Raw genomic sequence first — 23,991 nt, forward strand, 5'->3', positions numbered from 1 at the left:
AAATGTACCCTCTACACAACCATGATATCGAACATTTCTGTCACCTTAGACATTCCCCTTGGGCCCTTTAGCAAACTCTGTTCCCACTCCTGCTCCCTGATGATAACTGAACTTACTGTCACTACAATTTTGCCTTTTCCAGAATTTCAGATAAATGGAAATATACACTTTAAAAGATTGTCCCAGTTTCATCGAAGAATCCATTCATATGAAGTATACAATGCTATGTGTGTGTTTTACTTTTCAGTATGTTCAGTACATGCAACAATCACCACAGCCAATTTTAGAAACTTTTCATCACCTCAGAAAGAAAGCCTTTAGATACCACTCTTCTACTTCTCTGATCCCTGAGTGCTAAACAACTGTGAATCTGCTTCCTGCCTACGTGCCTTTCCCTGTTCTGAACATGTCATGGGAATGGAATCCTGTGGCGTGTAGTCTTTTGTGACGGGCTTCTTTCACTCGGCATAATGTTTTCAAGGATCATACATGGTGAAGCATGTATCAGTACTCCATTCCATAGCATTCTATGGCTGAATAATGTTCCATTGTATAGATATATCTCATTTTATTTATCCGTTCACCAGTTAGTTTATGGAAATTTGGGTTAGGCAGTGTCCTTCCTTGTTTTGACTGTTACGAGTATACTCCTATGAACATTCGTTTACAGGGTTTTTGTGAACATGTGTTTTTTTTCTTCTTGGTAGAGTGGAATTCCTGGATTGCATGGTAACTATGTTCAACCATTTGAGAAAAAAAAAAAAAAAAACTCCTGGTTTCCATTCCTTCTGTACCATTTTACGTTCTACCCTGCAGTATATGAGAATTCTAATTTCTTCACATTCTTTCCAACTCTTGTTACTATCTGACTTTTTTATTTTAGGTGTTTTAGTGGATGTGAAGTGGTAACTCACTGTAGTTTTGATTTGCATTTCTCTGATAACTAATGATGTTAAACAACTGTTCGTGTGCTCATGGGTTATTTGTATGTCTTCCTTGGAGAAATGTGTATTTAGATCCTTTGCCCATGTTTAAATTGGGTTGTCTTTTTATTGAGCAGTAAGAGTTCTTTATGTATACTTGATTTCGTTGTGGTACATTCTTTTTATATGTTGCTGGATTCAGTTTGCCAGTATTTCGTTAAAGACTTTGGCATTCATATACACAAAAGATATTGGACTGCAGTTTTCTTGTGATGTCTTTATCTGGGTTTGGTATTAAAATAATAGTGGCCTCACAAAATGAGTTGAGATTCCCTCCTGTTCAGTTTCTCAGAAGAGTGTGTGACGAATTGCCCTTCATTAAATGTGTGGTAGAATTCATCAGTGAAATCATCCAGGCCTACTAGTAGTGTTTGGTTACTAATTCAGTCTTCTGACTTGTTATGGGTTCATTAAAACGGTTATTTCACCTTGAGACGGTTACAGTAGTTTGTGTCTTTCTAGGAATGTATCCACCTCACTTAGAGTATTTAATTTGTTGACATGTAATTATTCGTTGCATTCATTTATGGTCATTTTTATTTCTGTAAAGTCAGTGGTAATATTCCCTCTTATTTTCTGTATCTTTCCTTTCCTTTTTTCTCTTAGCTAATCTAACTAAAGGTTGGTAAATTTTGTTCATCTTTTCGAAGAACCGGGTTTCACTTGTATTGGTTTTCTCTATTATTTTTCTGTTCTCTATTTTATCAATTTCTGCTCTCCTATTTATTGTTTCTTTCCTTCTGCTTGCTTTAGATTCACTTTACTCTTCTTTTCCATTTCAGGGTGCAGCAGGCTGGGTTATTGACCTGAGATTTTTCTTCTTTCTTAATAATAGGAATTTGCAGCTATAATTTTTTCTCTAAGTTCACAAGGTTTTGTTAAGGATGTTTGTACCTGTGCTCCTAAAGGATGGTCATCTGGATTTATCTTTTCTTGTCATGTCTTTGACTTAAAATCAGGGATATGATGGTCTTATGAAATGAATTTCCTTCTTTTCTATTTCCTGACTGAGCTTATCTGGGTTAGTATTATTATTTTCTTTAAATGTGTTGTAGAACTCACTAGCGAAGACTATTTTTCTTTGTGGGAAGGTTTTTAACTACAAATTGAAATAATCTTTTTTTTTTTGTTTTGAAATTGAAAATAAACTTACTGCTTTTATAATACAGAAGAATAAAGGTAGATATTTTTCTTAAAGAAACACTTGTTTTGTTTCTGAATTGAGGTTTAAAACCTGCATTTGAATATTAGTAGGTTACAGGACATTACTTTTTTCTCTATCCCTCTCATTCTGTGCAAGTGTAAAGATTCACATTTTCTTCTAAGATTGCTATTTTAAATCATTCTTTGTGTATGAGTAATTATTCCTATAACTGTGTGGATTACCTATTACTGAAATGTGAGTTCTTGTTTCCATTTACTTGTAATATAGTTTAATTTTCTATTCAGCTAATTTAGGAAATGTGTTCAGTTTAATTGGAACAGACTATGGCTGTATGGTTGAAGGCCTGTTTCAATTTGTATACTGAGTCCCTCTGAATACTTTTGTACATTATCTTGAGGATTGTTACATCAATCACATTTATTTTTTTTATCTCTGAAATAAATTCTGAGCCTATCATCATACCTTTTGTACTCTATAAAGGGTCTTTTAGTACTGCTGTTTGTAAAGAATAAGCTGATAACAGAGTGGTGTCTTTAGTATAGCTAACACACACATACATTAATGTTAATATTTCTATGTATCTATCTCAAGCAAATACTTGTTTCCTGAAAACGAGCATCCTAGCCATTATGGCTCAGAGAACTTGGCTGCCTTTGCCAAGAAAGCTGAAGCTGTTCCAGGTGCGTCCGTAAGATGAAGTCATTGCAGGTGTAATCATAGGATGCTTACTCGTAAGCCCATTGGTATTAAGACTAGTCTGGATTTTTCTTAGGTTCCCCGCCCAGCTTTACTCAGATATAATTGGCACAATTGTGTATGTTTAAGCTGTGCCATGTGTTGACACTTATATATTATAATATGTCACCTCACACCTGTAAGAATGACTGTCATCAAAAAGACAGGAGATACCTGTTGGTAAGGTTGTAGAGAAAAGCAAACCTTTGTGCACTGCTGGTAAGAATGTAAACTGGTACAACTATTGGGGAAAACCATAGGGAGGTTGTTCTTAGGCTTTAGAAGCTACAGCTAGAAAGGAGGGCTATATATGGCATACAATAGTTCTGTCTAACCAGACCATCAGAAGACCTGGAATTAGAAAAAATATTTCCAGCTTGTATGTATTTACTTCTGCTTATAAGTACCGCTAATATTTCTAGATTCTTTTTAAAAATTTTTTTGTTTATTCTTTTTTTTTTTTTTTTGATAGAGAGAGCGTGAGCAGGGGAGGGGCAGAGAGAGAGGGAGACACAGAATCCGAAGCAGCTCCAAGCTCCGAGCTGTCAGCACAGAGCCTGACAAACCCACGAACTGCGAGATCATGACCTGAGCCAAAGTAGCTGCTTAACCAACTGAGCCACCCAGGCGCCCCTGTATTTCTAGATTCTTAATGCTAGACCTTCTTTTAGACCTTTATTCATCCTAACTAATGCCATTTCTCCCTCTCTTCATGGGTTCTACATATTTTTCCCACTTTTTAATTCACCTCTTCTCCTAACAATACCCCGTCAGTAAGAAAAGCAAGGCAGGGCGCCTGGGTGGCTCATTCAGTGGAGCAACCAACTTAGGCTCAGGTCATGATCCCGTGGTTCCTGAGTTCAAGCCCCCACCCCCACCCCCAGCTTCCAGCTCCGTGCTGACAGCTCAGAGCCTGGAACCTGCTTCGGATTCTGTGTTTCCCTCTCTCTCTGCCCCTCCCCTGCTCACGTTCTCTCTCTCTCTCTCTCTCAAAAATAAATAAATGTTAAAAAAATTTTTTTAAATAAAGAGAAAAGATAAGTAAGGCAATTTCCTATTAACTTTCTCAACTTGGTGCCTTCCTACTTCATAGTCACTTCTTTTTTTTTCTCCCGGTTCAATGAGAATGATATTTATTGCTCTCCAGTGGGTGCGCTTATTGGTGTAGCTTTGAACTCTGTGTTAATAATTGTATTTTTAATATAGAAAGTAAGCTTCTAAACTATATTTGCCTGAAAAGAACCAACTATATCTTTGAAGCTCAGATAAAATTGAAAATCTATGAAACCCTCAAGAATGTTTTTGGTGCTTGCTACCTAACCTCTCTTTAAGTCTGGTTTACTGAAGTGTAATTTATATAGAATGAAACGGAATCATTTTCATTGTAGATTTCAATGGGTTTTGACAAAAACAGTTCTGTTGCCCCCACTGTAATCACGACATAGAACAGTTATAGCATTCCCAAGTCCCCCATTCCCCTTGGTAATCAGTGGTTTCCCCCACCCCCACCCACCGAAAATCACTGATCTGTCTTCTCTATTGTTTGCCTTTGGACTAATGTCACATAAATGGAATCGGATAGTACACAGCCTTTTGAGCCTGCCTTATTTAACTTGGCGTAATTCATCTGATAGTCATGCATGTTGTGTGTAACCACAATTCACTCCTTTTTTATTGCTGACTGATATTGAATAGCAGAGATGTGCCACGGTTTTTTCATTCATTCATCAACTGAAAGATACGTGGGTCGAATGGATTGTTGGATTATATGGTAAATGTATGTTGAACTTGATAAGAAACTGCCAGGCTGCTTTCCAAAGCAGCTTGGCCATTTTGCATTCCCTCCAGTAAGGTCTGAGAATTGCAATTATTGTGCATCCTCATTAGCATGTGGTACCGTCAGAATTTTTTAAATAGTTATTTTAACCATTCTAATAGATGTTTGGTGAAGTTCAATGGATTTGAGTTTCCCTAATGACTTATGATGCTCTTATTTGCTTATTTGCCACCTCAGGACTTGGTGCACAGGACCATGCTGAATAATAAATAAAAACAAAATTAGAACTACTTTCTGAGGAGGCTGGAGCAGGACGCATAGATATAGGTTTTTGGGCCACAGTACCTGTTACATATTTATATGTTTAATTTTAGCCAGGAATTGGTAGATGTGGACCCAGTCTCAGCTAAAATTTGTCTAAATGATACTTGTCTTAAGTTAGATTCCTCCCCGCCAAAAACCCAGTGTTTGAGAAGGGCTTGCATATAGCCATTTGTTTTTGGAAATTATCTCAAGAGAGAATTGTAGGTGGTGGAAGTTAAAATAACAATCCAGCGGTGTTACTGAACTCATTACTTCTGGAGTAACTCACTCGATTCTGGATCAAGGTTTGGCCTCACTCAAGCAGTCATGATGACGTTGATTTGCTTGTCTTGTTTTATTTTTTTAATTCTTTCTCTTCTTCCCCCCTCCTCCCATCCTTCCTAAATTCCTTTCCATTCTCCCACAGTAACTGTCATGAGAAATGCACAATCATGAGTCAAGAAATATCTATTGTCCAGAAAAGACACAGAGGACCCACTTCTCTTAAGATCGTGACCCTCAAGTCTGTGTCTTTGAAGATAAAAAATTATGTCTTACTCTTTTTTTTTTTAGCATTCAACCTATGCACAGAACCCAGAATATAGTACATGCTAGCAGATTGTATTTTTAATGAATTAATGAATGATTGACAATTGAAGCCACTCCCAGTTTAGAAAGTTCTTCTCTTTTTTAGATTTTTGGTTTTTTGGGTCTAGATATAGACAAAACTATGGAGCTAACATATGCTTAACAATCTTAAACACTCCCCAGGGTAACTGAAAAATCATCCTTGAGATTTTCTCATTCTTGGTATCATATGAAGTGCAGACTTTACAACTTCATGCACTGCCTTCTCTAAGGCTCTCAAAAAAACCTCTTTTTATATCAGAAAAGAATCTATGGAAATTTCTGTGTTGCATTTGCATGTGAAGTCTGCTTAGAAATCAATGTTTCTATCCCTATAATTCAGGCCCTAAGACACTGGTTTTTCTCACCCAAGCCTGTGAACAATGATCTATCCCCCAAAGTTAGTAATATTAGCTCAAATTTATGCGGGTGTGTTTTCAGCATATTTCCCCTTTGGAACTGCCTTCTTCTTCCATAGCCTGCATATGAACACCAGCCTTAGTTATAAATGTTTCCCAGGGAACCGACACTCCAGACGACAGAAATGAAACGTATTGTATTTCTTCCAAAACTCTGACATGAATCCCACCAATCACCGTGGCACATGGCTGCGAAATGTACTTGGCTTTGTGGCCAGTGTTTTATCACTCCACAGTGAACTGGCAGGGCTTGAAAGTCCTCTGATCAGGTAAATTTTCTTAAGAGAGTGGGCGGAATATTGTCCAGTGAACATATTCTTGACTGGCAGGGAACGTGGGGACCGGTTTGTTCAATAGAATGTAGACATGATTACCTTCTACCTTGAATAATACCAATACAGTTGTTAGAAAGGAAAATGGGGCAGCAGGAATCATGTTCGGTATTTTGTTATTTTGTTTGTTTTTATTTAAATTCCAGTTAGTTGACATAAAGAGTAATCTTAGTTACAGGTGTACAGTTTAGTGATTCATCACTTCCGTACATCACCCAGTGCTCATTGCAAGTGCCCTCCTTAATCCCCATGACCTATTTCACCCATCCCCCACCCACCTTCCCTCCGGTAACCATCAGTTTGTTCTCTGTAGTTAAGAGTCTGTTTCTTGGTTTGCCCTCTCTCTCTCTTTTTTTTTTTCCTATGCTCATTTGTTTTGTTTCTTAAATTGCACATATGAATGAAATCATATGGTATTTGTCTTTATTTCGCTTAGCATAATGCTCTCGAAAGCGTGTCTCAACTCTGTCTTCTTTCTGATGCCCCACTTTTTTCTTCCTAATGGCATATGATCATCTTGTTCCTGTCAAATGAATTATTCGAAATGTATATTTAATTCTCGTGCCACTGTTGCTCATAGATAAAATGAAGGTGCCACGGGCACCTCTCTCTCCCTCTCTCTCTCTCCCTCTCTCTCGCTCTGCCCCTTTCTCAAAATAAATAAATAAAAAACATAAAAAAATGAAGGTACTCATCTGCTCATCTATTGAATACTAATTTTTTCTCTCTCCCTTTCTCCAACATATACACACTCCCTCACTCATTCGCACCCGCATAAACTACGGTGATTATCATTTGTAATGTTTGCCTAGCAACTTACCTTGGAAAGCATCTCTAAGTCTGTTGTATCTCATTCAGTCCCCACCACCCCCATCTGTGGGCAGTTGTCCTGCCCATTTTCTGCTGTGGAATCTGATGCCCAGGGTGGTTCAGTGACTTGAACTCACAAGGACATATTGGCTTGGTTCTCCTCTACCACACTTATGGATAATAAAATCATCTACCTCAAATGGTTATTTAGAGAATTACATATGACAATGCACATGGGTCGTTTAGCGCGAGACCTGATATGGAATAGGAACTAGTAAAACAGTGGCTAAACTTACAAATATCCTGGGGAAGTTCATGCCAGGTATCTTTGGCCCTTTCCACAGCCTACTGCATGGAGCGTATTTCTCAAAAAGTCACTTATCTTAATGAGCCTTAAAAGAATACTACTTTCCCAAACCATATGTATGTTGTTCTTCAAACACAGGATTTGTGTGTCAGTAACCTCCATAAAAAGACAAGTTGGCTACCTGTAGTTCCTACCATAGAAATCCATATTAAAAGTATCACATTGGTACCCAGGTGGCACAGTCAATTAAGCGTCTGACTCTTGGTTTCAGCTCAGGTTGTGATCTCATAGTTCATTGGATTGAGCCCCTCATAGGGATTCTCTCTCTTCTGTTTCTGTCCCTCCCCCCGCCCCTCTCTCTCTCTCTTAAAATGAATAAACTTTTTTTTGAGTATCTACCTTGTGTGGATGTTTATTAAGCTCACTATATATATATTTTTTTCCAGTGTTTATTTATTTTTGAGACAGAGACAGAGCATGAGTGGGGGAGAGGCAGAGAGGGAGACACAGAATCCGAAGGAGGCTCCAGTCTCTGAGCTGTCAGCACAGAGCCTGTTGCAGGGCTCGAACTCATGAACTGTGAGATGACCTGAGCCAAAGTTGGATGCTTAACTGACTGAGCCACCCAGCCACCCCCTCACTATATTTTTTGATTATCATACCTGAACTTAAAATTCTGACATTTGATGTTTTTACATCTGTATAAGAAAATGGCTCATTATACCTGTCTTAAGTCAGGTAGTTCAGAAAGCAGACTGTGAAGTAGAATTTAGCAGGTAGGAAGTTTACTGGGGCATGCCCCTGGGATCAACATCTGTGAGGGGTGTGGAAAGAAGGACTGAGCAGAGGGGAGGTATTGTGGCTGCACTAGAACATTAGCCTGAATGAAGCTAGGTAGCTTCAGGTCAGAGTTGACCTACTTGGGCCTTTCTATGCCATCAGTCAGTCTTTGTGTGCAGGCTTGCTTTGAAGAAAGTCATTGCCTGGAGTGCAACTCAGCTGAGACCCGTCAGCCACCAACACTCAACACTGGCATTAAGTGAGAAGGAGGAGGGAGGTGCAGGCATGAAGAGGGTATCTATGCAACACATCACAGCATCCGCTACAAAACAGTGTTTGCTGCTACAAAACAGCATCTGCTACAATTCCCTTTCCGCGTGTCTCTTGTGCGTTTAAGTGTTCTTGATGCCTTCTTGACCTCATTATAGGAAAGAGAACTGGCAGAATGATGCATCTTAAAATAGTGTGGTTTTGGCTTTGTCATTGTGGTTTAATTATCATTTCTTTTGTCTCTTCACCTTTAAAGGTAGGAGGATTAGGAGTTTTAAAAAGCTCCTTGCTGGACTTGTTTCCAACTAATGCTAATGATTTAGGTTAAGTCCAAGGATCCTGGCAGGAAACAAATGGCATATTCAAATGGGGGTAAGCAAAGAGAGTTTATTTATTTATTTATTTTTTAAATTTTTTTTAACGTTTATTTATTTTTGAGACAGAGAGAGACAGAGCATGAACAGGGGAGGGGCAGAGAGAGAGGGAGACACAGAATCTGAAACGGGCTCCAGGCTCTGAGCTGTCAGCACAGAGCCCGACGCGGGGCTCGAACTCGCGGACCGTGAGATCATGACCTGAGCCGAAGTTGGACGCTTAATCGATTGAGCCACCCAGGCGCCCCAACCAAAGAGAGTTTAAATGAAAGGACTGTTTAGGAATGTGTGGGCAGAAGTTAGGAGAAACTAACAATGATTGATGAAATCCTTGTTTGAGCGACAATGGAATGCCATCACTGCCCCAACCTTGAAGCTCAAAGACAGGGAAAGATGAAGGAAAGTGGAAAGAGTACATTCTGACAAGAGCCACGCCCTTTGGAAGAATGTAACCCCTACAGTCTAGCCGGGAGGGAGCTGGGTAAATAAATGCCCTGATGTCGCTCTTCTGATCCTATCCCCTGATCTCCCGTTGGTGGCATACCCATCAACTGAATGTTACCAGAATGTAACAGGTGAGGGAGCCTGCGGATGGAGTCCATGTGGGTCAGCCTCCTGGGTACACAGCAGGGTAAAGTAGATCTGGAGCAGCAAACCAAAGGTCTCTCGTTACGGTCTTGTGCCATTTCTAGTATCATTCAGGTTTTTAACATTCATGTCAGTTTTTTTTTTTTTTTTAATTTTAGAGAGAAAGAGTGCAAGTGAGGGAGAGGGACAGAGGGAGAGAGAGAGGGAGAGAATCTTAAGCAGGCCCCATGCTCAGCGTGGAGCCTGCTGCAGGACTTGAGCTCACAACTGTGAGATCAAGAAATCAAGAGTCAGACGCCAACTGACTGAGCCGTCCAGGTGCCCCTGCACGTCAGTTTTTGAAGCCCTTTCCATGAGGTCAACTCTAGTGCATATCATCCACAATTGCTTCCATGCTTGCCCCCCACAAAAATCCTTTTCCACCCAGTAGTCAGAACGATCATTGCAAAACACAGTTCTCTTGCTACCTACTTGCTGAAAAAGTCCTTAAGCGTCCACTTGCTTCTCTTAAAGACAAAGGCCAATGATTTTAACATGACCCACAAGATTCCTGGTCTGATCCTGTGTACATCTGCTTCAGCCTCATTCTGTGCCAGCCATTTCTTCTTAGGTCTTTGAACAATCCACCCTGCTTTTGCCTTCCCTCCTACTGTTCTTTCTCCCTGCAATGCACTGGTCCTGGTTCACCCCTCCTGGTTTTTCACATTTCAGCTTGGAGATTTGCTTCTTCAGGAAACCTCTGATGCTTTTTGCTCCACCCCCATGACCCTTCAGGACCCTCTAGCAGATGGTCGTAGCACCCTCACATTTTTCCTCATTGCATTCTTTTAAATTCATAATTTTATAGAGCTGTTTACTCTCCATTGCCCCTTAGATTGTACATTCTAGGAACACGGAATCTAGCAAAATGTCTTGTGGCACATGGTAGATACTTAAGAGATATTTATTGAATGTATGTATAAATGAATATCTGAATGACTGAGCTGGATAAGAAACTGTACAAACCGGATAGCTCACCCCTGCTTAAAGGGTCAGCTGTGACGAGTCCCTGCGGACCACAGGCTCAGTGTTGCCAAGGGGTGACATGGGACTCATGTTGAGGGAACTTTCCGTGTTTTACCAGATATCAATGATGAACTTGATCTAATGTAAAATAGCTTGACTTTCAGATGTTACTAATTCCAATTTGTTTAAAAATACTATACAATATAAAGAAACACTATATAAGCTGAATTCAACCCAGGGGTTATGTCTTTTAATTACTGGTGCATTTGGCTTCAAAGAAGGTAAAACTTCATGTTGGAGGTTCTCTGTTTAGCATGGAGATGCAAGACATTTTTTTTATAATCGTGTTACGAATATCTGGGTTTACCCAGATGTGTTTGTAGTCAATTAATGGTCCACCCTAGCTTCCACTTAACCACCATAAATCCAAATATTTTAAAGGAACAGTCAGGCAGAGGACAAGATCTATGGAGTAGTCAAACACCCCCACTAAAAATACGAATTTATAAACACTGGCTCATCTGGCCTTTTTAATGATTACTGACAGAGAATGAGTCAATTAACATGAGTAGTGTTGTTTTCTTAATGGTAATTTGTTTTTTTCATGGACTTAAAACTTTGCTTGAAGACAAGTTGCCCTGGGAGGAAATGTGTTTCTGTTTCTGTGGAATTCATCAAGCGTTTCGTCTCTTCTGTTATGAGGGCTCGGTGCTCAGTCACTTAAGAGCCAGGTAGTACAAGTGCTGAAGACCATGAGTGGTAGGGAAATGGGGAGTGATTATGTCGTGGAACAAATGGGGTATCATTGAAGCTGTCTGAACAGTAGGTACCATACTTTCAGACACGTTGCATAGGTTTTGGAATACCCTCATGAAAAGGGGTGGATTTGACCTCTTTGCTTGATCCAGTGAGTGTTTTCTTGGGAACGAGAGTATCCTTACCATTCCAAACCACAATTTTCTGAGGAGAGGTGTAGATATTTGGCCTCTTTTATACTTTCAAAAGCTATATATTCTTTCCCCCCTCTTCTGCTATTGCTTAGAATGAATATATATATATATATATATATATATATATATATATATATATATATAAACTACTGATGTCAGATACCATTAACATCAGATGTCTTTCACCCAGGGTTAGGTTTCCTAGTGACTTTCAAGCTCCTTCCCTTGGAAAGCTCATGCACCTTGTCACAGGTGATATTTTCCAAATGAAGAGGCATGCAGCATATCAAGATCATATATCGCATGGCATTTCGGTCAAGTATCTAAACACCTTTGCCAGGCTCTGGACATGCAGCTGTACAGAAATTAGGTCATCCCTGAATGAAAAACAGGCCAACCATGCCGATCACATTAAGGAATTTACAAACCCCTCACTGCCCTCTCCCAAATGGGAAGTTTCACCCTGAAGCTGAAGGTGGACTCTTGTTTTTAAACCTGGAAGCAAATGTTGAGGAGAAAATGCACTTTTCCCTTCAAATTAAATACGTGATTGCGAAGAAGACTTTTTTTTTTTTAAGTTTATTTATTTTGAAAGAGAGCGAGCAAGCATGAGCACAAGCAGGGGAGGGGCAGAAAGAGAATCTCAAGCAGGTTCTGTACTGTCAGCACAGAGCACGACTCAGGGCTCAAACTTACGTACTGTGAGATGGTGACCTGAGCGGAAGTCAAGAGTCAGACGCTTAACCGACTGGGCTACCCAGATGCCCCTGAGGAAGACTTTTATAAACAAAATGATTTCATAGTATCCTGGCCAAGCTTCATGTATATAACAGTTCATGCATCTTTTTTAATGTAACAGTCTGAAACAGAGACCAGCGCTTTCTAAGTGTTTTCATGTCAAGACATACATAGAGTATATGTACAAGATACTAGAGGCTGGTTATGGTCTGGGGCCTCCCAACCCATACCCCTGACGTCTGTAGGTATTAATATCCTTGCATACTTTTCACGTACCCTGAGCACACTGATTGGGAATTCTGAGTAGAACCACCAGCCTCTATTAACATTTTATTTATACATCAATTTCACGTACCAAAGAGCAGTGATGAAAAACTTTAATATTTTTTAAATTATTTCCAATGAGCATCTTCTCTATTAACTCACCAAACAAAACCTGCTATATTAAAATATTATTCTCATTATCATTCCTGACACTGATATTTACTATGTGGGTAGAAATTTAAGTAAATATTTATTTTTCATGTTGAGTGTAGCAATCTTAGGGATCCCTTCCAGATGCAGAATGCAATCTCAAACCATTTGGTGTTTGTCACTTCACGTAGATTCCCATTTAGTTAGTGGATGAGGTTTTCTTTTTTTAGATAAGTAGGTCTGTGACATTTTGGGTAAAGTAAATAACAGGTGCTGGGGATTAAATTTTATTTTAAAATCAATAGAATATTCATTGATGATGGGTGAGGGCAGTGAAAAGAAAAAGAATACCCTGGGCTGCCTGGGTAGCCCAGTGGTTGAGCATCCGACTCTTGATTTCAGCTGGGGTCATGATCCCAGGGTCATGGGATCAAGCCCCGAGTTGGGCTCCATGCTAAGCATGGCGCCTGCTTGACATTCTCACTCTCTCTCTCTCTCTCTCTGTCTCTCTCCCTCTGCCCCTCCCCTGCTCTCTCTTTCTCTTTCTCTCTTTAAAAAAAAGAAAGGAAAAGCATATCCTGCATAAAGCCCTCTTACTGACTGTTATTCATGTCTCAGTATTAAGGAAAGCGCCTAATTGGCGTATTTGATACTTTACCTGAATCTTCTACAAGCAGTTGTCAGAGGAAACACAAACTCATGGGAAACCATAAAACCTTCAAGAATTTCCACTGCCGTGTTTCATTAAAAAGATATATTTTTCAATATGAAAACACAGGATAGTGTACTTTACTAATAGACAAATTAGGCAATACTGGCAATTAGAACAAGTGAACATAGGAGAAAGTTACCATCTATCCTTTCTTACTTAGACAATTATTCTAATGAGAAGAATCTAACATTAGAAATGAAATAGTTTCACCAGAGTTAATTACTGACAACGCTGGTTTGCCACGGTAGAGTCTGGTCTCATATCTACTAAAAATGTTAATAGTATCTATATCCTCCTTGGGAAAGTACAAAATTTTCTCAAAATCAGTAGTTTTTGGTAGCTAATACATTCTTTTCAACGTGTTGCTTAATACTCTTCCAAAAGACAGCTCCTTTTCTCTGCTCCCGCTCCATCATCCCGTGCTGACAGCTGGTGGCCAATGGCATTCTCCTGCCACTCTATTCTCTGGAAGTTTCATTTCCTCTGACATCAGTGCCCCGGGCTCTTGCTTCTCCACATTGCCCTCCCTCCTCTTCCCTCTGGAGCACATTAGCTCGCGAAGTATGTTGACTTTGGTGTATCCTCTGAGAAGACAGAGGTTCTATAGTCTCTTGCCTTTCTTTGTAATCACCAATCCATCTTTTTCCCCCTATTTCCTGTTTTCTCAGTGTCCTTGTGTTCCATGGGAAGATATTGGCATTAATATCAGTCATGGGTCATGGGGCTTGAGACACTTCCTGTATCTCAAAGCTTGTGGTAATTGTGTTGTATCCAAAAATCATACTGAATAGCCAAGATAAAGTCAGGCTCCCTTTAAAGGTGATCCTCTAGTTCTGTGAGCTCAGGGAAGCTACAAATAAAAAGGGTTTCCCAATTGTGCACTGTGTTAGGGAATGAAAAATATTATAGAGTTCAAGCTGGGGAATGCATATATGCTCAGTGAGTCAGATGAAATCAGTGGGAAGCAGTCCTATGCTCCCTTGTCCCCCTTCTTTTCTAGGCTCCTGGATGTTATAAGGTGAATAAGAGACAGGTGTGAGGCACCAGAAAGCATGGCAGAAGCTGAGGATGAGAAACTGGACGACTGTAAAAATTATTCAATAGTTTCTGTCTGAATATCATGATTGCCTTCCCAGGTAAATTTATCATAGAGTAACCTGAAACCCTGAGCCCGGGTTACCTCATATATTTTGGTTATAGGGACACTAGATAAAAGCTATCATCAGTATTTCATAGGCGTGAATTTGTATAAGAATGATGACTTTCTAATCATTTAAATTGGTAACATCAGTCTGAGTAATTGATAGGATTCAAGAATTGATTCTCAGATATTCTCCCAGCATCCTGTCTAACCAATCTGCTATTTATTTCTGCCTGGATACTAATAAACAAACCGCCTAGGCTGAATACCGTCTTTTACCCCTCCAGATCCCTTGTGTACCGGTTTTTTTTTTTTAACCTGGCATCCTGTCCTAAGAGGCTGATGTCCGCTCCCTTGTCCCCTGACTTCCTTTTAAGTTCAACCATTAGGAGCCCTAAGAAGAGCTTGGAGGAGAAAAGAGAGATCTGGATAATTCTCTCTCCCCACTCTGAGGTTGCCTTGGCCTGCATGCTCTCTAAACTGTTCTCAAAATGGACTTCTCCGCATGGCTGTCCCCTCCCAGGTGGCGGTAGCTGCTCCTCTGTCCTTGCAGGCCTGGGTATGGTGACAGATGGGCTGCTGTTCACACTTTATTCTTCAATATCATTTTTGTAAACAGTTCTCTGCAAATACCTCTTGTGTGTGAACAGTTTCTGTAATTATGCTCCTATCTTGAGTATGCTTTTTCTTTCCTGGGGTAACCTACGGATACACCCAACTCACCAATCACAGACTGACACTTATGTTGCAGGTATTGTATATGGCTCATATTTAATAGTTTTAAATAAGGTTATCTTAGCAATGTAGATGTTATAAAAGATTAACATGGTTTGGCTACACCAAGAATCGTTAAATAACAGACCAACTGTCAAGTACTGGACACTAAACCCGAGAGATGAGCAAAGGCTTGAAGGAATTTGAGAAGAAAACAATGAAACTTGCAAAAATTTGCGATTAGCTCCTAGTTTGGGCAAAAATCACTAGGCAAAGGCGGGCTTTGGAGATCTAGTAAAGAGATGAACATTTCTTACTATGAGACATCATAGTTAAATGGCTGTGGCCAGGGCAGAAGAGGATTTTAGAGCCAGGGAAGCGGGCTCTCTAACGAGATCCTAGAAGAATCCTAAGTCCCACTCAAATCCGGACAGTGTGGATTTGAATAACAGGCTTTTAAAATGTGGTATATCCATAGAACAGAGTATTATTCAGCCATGAAAAGAAATGGAAGTGCCGATGCGTGCTACCGCGTGAGGAACTTCAAACACATTATGCTAAGTGGAAAAAGTCAGTTGCAAAAGGCTATATGTTATAGGATTCCATTTATCGCAAATGTCCAGAATAGGCAATTCCATAGGGACGGGAAGTTAAGTTAGTGTTTCTGGGATCTGGATGGAGGGAGGAATGGTTGTAGGGCTCCTTTCTGGTGGTAAAAATGTACTGAAATTAGGTAGTCATGAGGGTAGTACAGCCCTGTGAGTGTACTAAAGACCACTGAAGTGTATACTTTACAAGAGTGAATTTTATGATATCTGAATTATATACCAACAAAGCTGTTAATTTATAAAGTGAAAAGAAGGGGGGAAAAGGAAAAGAAAAATAAAGCAAGAGAGGTTATATTAATAACAGGCAAAGTAGAGTTTGGATCAAATAAAATTATCTGGGACAGAGAGGGACAGTACGTAGGATAAAAGTCAACCCACCAAAAATACATACTTAACCCTAAGTGGATATGCACCTAACACTACAGTCGTAAAATACGTGAAGGAAAAACTGAATGAACCACAAGGAGAAATGGGCCAAATCACAATTATGGCCAGAGACATCAACAGCCGTGTCTCCACAATGGACAAAACACCAGCACAGAACGTCAACAAAGATGTATCATCAACACCATCCACCAACAGGATCTAATCAACACACATAAAACCCCCCTCCCAGCTGGAGCAGAATACACACTTTGTTCAAGCATTCATGGGATGGCACTGACACAGACCATAATCTGGGCCATGGAACAATCCCCAACAAATTTAAAAGAATTAAAACCATTCGGAGTGTGTTCTTCATGCTAGAAATGAAAAACAGAAAGATAACAGGGAAACCTCCAAACACTTGGAAACTAAACAACCTACTTATAAATCACCCATGGAATTAGAGAAGGTGAAAAGCCTCAAATCAATAATCAAATCTTAACAATTTAGGAAATGAGAGAAATCAGAGCAAATTAAACCCAAAGTGAGCACAAGGAAAGAAATAACAAGTATAAGCACAGAAATCAATAACATTGAATACAAAACAATACATAAAATTAATGAAACAACTACAATATCCTTCAGTAGGTGAATGGTTAAACAAAATGTTGTAGATTCAGGTCATGGAATGCCACTCAGGAATAAAACAGGAGTAAAGCGAGTGATAAACGTCTTAACCTTGGATAGAACTCAAGGACGGGATGCCAAGTGATCAAAGCCCATCCCAATAGGTCACACATTGTACGCTTCCATTAAGGTAAGATTATCAATATAACAAAAAATATGGAGATGGGGAAAAAATATTAGTATTTGCCAGGTGTTCAGGATGGTGGAAAAGTGTGGCCAAGTGTGATGATAAAAGGGTAGCATATGGGAATATTTTATGGTGGCGGGAATGGTTCTGTTTCTAGATTATGGTAGTAGTTACATCAATCTACACATGTGAGAGGATGAGATAGAACTATAACGTACACATTTTCCCATTTTCCTTGTTTTGATACTATAATTAGGTAAGATATAACCATTGAGGAAGCAAGATATAGGGACATCTCTGTACTATCTCCAGAACTTCCTGTGAATCCAATATTCCTGCAAAATTAATAGTTTTAAAGAAAATTTACCAGATGAATTTCTATTTAACTTTCTAGGACCATGCATGTTTATTATTTATAAATGCCCACTTAGGAATACTTTGGTCTGAATACTTACTCAAAAACGAAGGGAGTCTCAGAAAACTTGGTTTTAAGTTCTGACTTTTCCACATTTCAGCTTTGTGGCTGTGGGAAAGTAAATTAACCTCTATGAAGGCTCTCAATGGAATTTACTGGAATATTTGGTAGATTTTGTGTTCTCTAATGTGCTAGACATGAAGCTAAGGAGATCTAGCCTGCTTATGTCACAGAGTGCTTGAGAAGAACACCAAGGGATACATAGTCATGATTTGCACATAGTAAGTGCTCAGTAACTGCTTGCTGGATTAAATTAGATTGGATCACAGATAAAGGTCATATAGATATTATAAAGAAATATCTATTGCTAGTGCTGTGTTTGTGTTGTGTAGTGTGTCCAGACAGAATTAAGTCTTGCCAAGGCAGAGTTCAGTAAATGATTTTGCCTTTTTGAAACATCAAAATCGTGAGTAGATTTTGAACGTGAAAAGATGGCCCATGTAGTCCAATTGGCTACCTACAACTAGGATATCTATAGTTGACGTTGATGCCAAGATCCTCTTTACCCGGAAGGTTCCCTCGTCTCCCACCTGCTATGAATGTTATTGCTCATTGCTGAGGGCTGACATTTACCTTCTTCCCCAGAGAATTCTCAGCAAAGTAGGTTAGTCTCACCTGGGAAGTTATTCCCAGTTCTGGGAGCTGCCTACCGTAAATGCCTAACACAGGTCACAAGGAAAGGCCACCCCTCCTTGCTCCAAAGTGGGACCAACTATGGGGTCCAGTCTGTAATTCAGAGCTTTTCTTGGGATTAGGCTAAAGCTAAGGTCCAGCTGAGAACACGGCCTTGCATAGCTCTCTCCCCTGGTCTCCTGCCCCTCTCCCTGGCTCCCTTTCTCTGTGAGCCTTGTCAATCAATCATGTGCTTCTGAAGCCCAATCTCAGGATCTGTTGAATTTAAATTCCTACAGTGGCCAGTGAAGCAGACTGGAATTTAAAAACTGAATAGATACGGAGGTAGAAATGCCAGAGAAAATACAAGGTGTCCAGTTAAATTTAAATTTCAGAGAAATAATTGTTTTTGGTATAAGTATATCCCAATTAGTGTATGTGTGTGTATTTGTGAGTGTGTGCAGGGGTGTGGACATGTATTTGTGCATGTGTGTGTGCACATGTGTTTTGTGCATGTGGGTGTGCATATGTGGTCACAGCGAGGCTCTAGTTTTTCATTTTTCCTCTCTTTTCTTAGCAGCTGCTGAAGAGTTTGGTTAATAGGTCCGATCTCCTGTAAGTATCTGTCATTCTCGTCTCACCCTGGGATGTGCGAGAGCAGCCAACTTCTCATCGTGGTAATCTTGTTACTCCACCGGAAGAACTCTAGCTTCAGATTCAGATTAGCTGTTAAGTGGGCACATCCACCCCCCCCCCCAATCATTTGAGGGAAGGTGCCTTTGTGATTCTGTAGAAGGACTTCTCTTTCTGACTACAGAGTCCGGTAGCTTTCCGTCTCCCTCCTAGAGATGTCTGTTCTGCCTGACCTGCAGACACAGGATGACTTTCAAACCCCTTTTCTTGGTGGCGAACAAGCTGGTTAAGTCCAACCAGTAAAGATCTTTTTGATCCTAGAAAGAGACTTGGCGATACTCTACTCCTGTTTGCTACTAATGCGCAGAATTTTGCAGTATTACTCTATTACTCCCTCTGACACATGGGTTGTATCCAAATGTGCCCACAGGCATATGTGGACCCACAAATGCACAGGTTCATGTGTGTGCCTAAGTAAGCATGTCAAAGCCGGGGAAGTACCAGTGCCATGAACCACAGAGGCCCTATAAATGCCTCTGTGTCCACCCTGCATCTGTTTGGTTGGAATCCCTTCATATGGGGTAGGCAGCATTTTGGGGAGAGATGATCCTGTCTACCTAATGAGGTCAGAATCCCCCTACTGCCTTAATCTTGACGGGATAGACTGTTATATATAACTGGATTAGTTCTATTTGACAGTATCTGTTCCTGGTTTACATGAAAGAACATTTTACTCAATCATATTTGAGCCATGCTTACAAAAAATTGCTATTAAATTATCCCTAATTGCAGAAAAGAATGTGCTTTTAACAATTGGTGTTGGACATATTCCCTCAAAATCATCCATTTTGTATTTAAAGTTTACATGAAGTTTCCATTAGGTCCCTTATTATGTCCATGTTTGCTAAGTTTTGAATTACATGGAATAAAATTCATACCTTTGGCAATTCTGCTAGGTTAATAAGTATAGGGGTAGTTTGTTCATTAACTCTTTTTCTCTTGCTTTCCAATTTTCCTGTGAGCAATGGATAATAGTAAGAAAATAGTGCTCAAGTTAAAATAGAAGGATGATGTAAAATATTTTGTCCATTTAAAGCACATTTGTCCATAAAATCCTTTTTCCTTATTTATTGTTAGGAAATGGTTTCTTCAGGAGCACCTGGGTGGCTCAGTCGGTTAAGTGTCTGACTTCAGCTCAGGTCATGATCTCGCGGTTCGTGGGTTCGAGGCCCGTGTCAGGTTCTGTGCTGACAGCTCAGAGCCTGGAGCCTGCTTCAGATTCTGTGCCTCCCTCTCTCTCTGCCCCTCCCCCGCTCATTCTCATTCTCTCTGTCTCTCAAATAAATAAATATTTTTTAAAAATTTTTAAGGAGAAAATGGTTTCTTCAGCTCTCTTATTGTAGCTTGATATGTAAGAGCTTTCAATAATGTCAACCAAGAATTTTTTCACTTCTTTACAAGCCTGTTATGGTTGTTTTGTACAGTGAATACAGAAGATGAGTACAGTCAGCTTACATATTCTTTGGCAGTGAATGTGGCACTCTGGGACCGTTAACAACTCTAGTATCTTCCTGTTACTTAAGTGGCCCCAAAGAGATAGAAAACTTCCAAAAGGGTTTAGCTCACATCCAGAGGAAAATCTGGCTCACCCACTCACAAATAAAAAATATATAGACACTTTGAGTAAGCTTTATGATTGTGATGTGTGGGAATATCTATTCCTTTTACTTTCCCCTTGTGAAAATTAGGTAGAATCGAACATTTATGTTACAGTAGGGAAAAAACGAAAACCTGTGCTTCCTGAACATGAACCAAATCAAGGACTGTTTTTTCCCCCTGGAATTTATCTGCATTTCTGTGTTTTTGCAGCCTCTGTCTATGAAAGCAGAGTTCAATAGCACAGTGGCAATAAGTTAACATATATTCATTCAACAAATGCTGAGGGAGGGCTCACCATGTAAACACAACAGTAACATTATCCCTGCCTTCACAACACTGATATTTGGGGGGGTAGGGGGTGGGGGGAGATGAACAAAGAAACAGTCAACAAAATCATTGCAAATTTTGAAAAGTACAACAAAAGAAATTGCCGAATGGGACAAGATCTACTCCAGATATACCAATGAAGAAAGAGCTCTCCAAGGAGAAGCTATTTTAGCTGAGATAGGAGGAAAAGAGAAGGATGAAACATAGTGCAAACATAAAGAAGAGCATTCCTTGAAATAAGAAAGAATTTAGGGTGGCCAAGAGGTATGGGTACACTGTTGTTGGCTCCATGGGAAACAAGGTTAGATAGAGAAGCAGAGGCTAGCCTTTAGAGGCTCTGAATTTAATACGCTTGGATTTTTTCTAAATGCAGTGGGAAGACATTGAAGATTTTAAGCTAGATCAACTTACTCCGATTCTTCCCTCTACTTTATGGAAGATGGAATAAAGGGTATCAGAGATAGAGAACTTCAAAACACAACAAAGACTTTTTTAGGAGACCAGGCAACCAGGGGTGGTGGTCTGGTCCAGGATGGAGCTAGAAAGGATTGACCACTTCATGGCACATGTTAGAAGGGAGAATTGACAGAACTTGTTGGTGGCTCGGAAGTGGAAGGAAAGGTAAAAGGAGGAAGCAAAGAGGAGCCCTCTGGATCTGGCTTGAGCATTTGAGTGGAACTTGGTGTCTCTTACTAACAGAAGCCAGACTACTTTCATGGGTCATATCTGCATGAAGAAGAGAACAGTTATTCTTACTTGTTAGTGTTTCAAGTGATGTTAGCAACACAGCTTTGGTACGTTTGCCTTTTATCTTATGCGTTATCTATTTTTTATTGCATCCTAAGTGTAGATTTCTGCAGTTACATAATGTATGGATAATGTTGATACCGGTTATTTTTAAAAACAAGGAAAATACTTCTCTTAAAAGCAGTTTCTTGTGCATAACCCTGGAGGTGACAGTAACCCTTATCATGGAAAAACAAGCACAAGAGTTGATGTAAAGCTTTCTTTCAAGTACCCATTGTGTGGTCCATAATTCACCCTGAAAAGCTGATAGTATGATAGCAGGAGCCCTCTCAAATATATTCATAACAATATACAACTGCAGATTTCTGTTTTATACAGGTCAGTGGAGAGCCATCACTGCTGAATCAATGTGTCTAACTTCTTGAATGTCTAAATTTAAAAAGAATACATTCCTGCTAAGATTCCTATCAACCCTTGCTGATTATGTTTCATAAAAGCAAATTCTCGTACAGTGGGCTCTTAAAAGGACCAATTTTCTGCTTCTCTTGACTATATGAGACATTCAGGAATTAATGAAAAAAAAAAAAAAAAGCAATGCCTGTCTGGCCTGTAAGCACTGCAACCTTATCTCTGCATAAATTCTCACAGGTCAACTCAAAAAACAGTTCAGGGTCAAAATCTCATCTGGTCACCTAGATTAAAAACGAATTTCTCTAAAGTATATCCTGTATTGAAGCTTTTTCTTGCAAATAAATAGCAAGGGCCTTGTCCTCTCTTCCTTTATTAGTTGGGCATGTCATGAATTTGAACAGAACATTTTGTTCTGTACTCTAATTACATGCGTTATCAGGAAAAATCTATTCCTTGCATACGTATCGTCAGAAGCAGCTCTAAGAGTGTGGTTTCCATCACAGGGCTCGTCACGGTGGTTCATCGTAATACTGACAGTTTAATCTTTTGTTTCATACAAGATTAAAAGCCGCTTGATACCCATCTCTTCACACCTTGGACCGTGAATCCAGTTGGACTCCATCCGTATCTAAGTACCGTCTCTTTCGTGAAGTGGACTCCATTTTCCCACATACGCTAGGTAATTATCTGCCGTTTCGGGGGAAACACTTCGTTGATGAGAAAACCCACCCAAACTGATTTTCTAAAAAATAATGTGGACTCACAACTACGTGGCTAAACAAGGCGAATCACCGCAGTCCTTTCCCTTTAGACGAAGCGACACAACCAGAGTTGTCGCTCGCTCACCGCCTCTTTGGCAGTTTGAAGACATCATTCTATTTGCTCATTTGTTTTATTGGCTGTTGAAACGTGATGGCTACCTCTGAAATGAAATGACTTTTCAAAGCCCTTTATTGGATCTCGGGATGTGTCAGTAAAAAGAAAGAAAATAAATAAATAAGCAGATGGAGTTTGAACACAAAGAAAAACGACCTTCATTCTGAGACTATTTATTAAAATGATAGTACAGTGCACTTCGCCTGTGAGGTGGCAAATCACAAATAAGAAATATGGGAACCCGTGGAGCTGTTGAAATTTAAATTATGTGGCAGCTTTCCATCAGAAATGCAACAGTAATTTAGAGTTAGGCTTTCCTGGCAGATTTATGTTTCAGTAAACAAACAAAAGGACTTTCTTGACTACAGTGCCAGGTGTGGGAAAAGATCCATGAGAATTGGAAAGAATGTTGGGGAACTGTTGTGGCTTTCCCCTCTCATTCAGTATACTTACATATTTCACCCATATTTATATTCGTATCAAGGGCCAAAGCTCTATGAATGAGATTCAGCACATCCGGTTAGAATGCACTGAAACATTACACCTTAGGATAGCTGGCTTTGGAAAGAGGAAGCTCTTTTCAGTTCTTTGTAGTCCTGCTAAATTTCAAGTTTAATTTCTGAACCGTGTCTTGGGTGTTATTTCATGGCTGAAATGATTTTGCAACAAGCGCCTAGTATTGCACAAATGAGGACAAGCTTTGTATCTCAATAAAAATGAGTAGACGTGAGTAGAAATGAGAGTTCCGAAGAGTGCTTCCGAATATTTGGCAAAGTATCTTTTGTACTTTGAAAGGAGCAGCAGACAGCTTCTCTATCTCCTGATCGGGGCCTCCCTCTCCCCTGCCTCCCCTGAGATGAGCATCGACATTGTTGCTTCCCTGTTCTTATCCAGGTCACTTTGGAAAGCATGAGGTGCTGGGGAGCTTTCCCTGGCATCCCAGACCTTTTTACCCAAAAGGCTTAGATGCAGATTGTGGGATTTTAGGATCAGGCTATGGAAAGATTGGTCTTCCTGTTCTCCTTGCCCATGTGACCCTGAAGAATGGATGGTAGTAGACAATCCCACTCGCCCTTCTCAGTGGAGGTGATCTAACTGAGCTGCTGAGTGTCATTGCATGTCTTAGGACTGATTTTTTAGGGTCCTTTTTTGTCTCCTGTTTTGTTACCCTAAACCCGCACACAATTCTAGGGCATATGGCCAGGCAATGAAACCCAGAGGTTTTCTAAGAGGTCTAAGAGGTCCCTAAGGATTCCGTCTTAGCAGCTTTTCTTTACTCAGGGGTAAGGCCAGTCCATTCTAATAGAGACTCTTTGGGA

General features: G+C 39.9%; 1 protein-coding gene across 1 annotated transcript in view; it reads left to right on the top strand.

The window, feature by feature from the left end:
- Positions 1-22,790, top strand: part of SUCLG2 (succinate-CoA ligase GDP-forming subunit beta) — a 326,405-nt gene extending 303,615 nt beyond the window's left edge. Inside the window, exon 11 of the mRNA XM_027039196.2 lies at positions 22,390-22,790. Coding sequence (XP_026894997.1) covers positions 22,390-22,475 — 86 coding nt within the window. The 3' untranslated portion in view covers positions 22,476-22,790. The remainder of the gene's footprint in view (positions 1-22,389) is intronic.
- The last annotated feature ends 1,201 nt before the right edge of the window (positions 22,791-23,991 follow it).

This window comes from Acinonyx jubatus, chromosome A2 (assembly GCF_027475565.1).
Source record: "Acinonyx jubatus isolate Ajub_Pintada_27869175 chromosome A2, VMU_Ajub_asm_v1.0, whole genome shotgun sequence".
NCBI classification, from domain to species: domain Eukaryota; kingdom Metazoa; phylum Chordata; class Mammalia; order Carnivora; family Felidae; genus Acinonyx; species Acinonyx jubatus.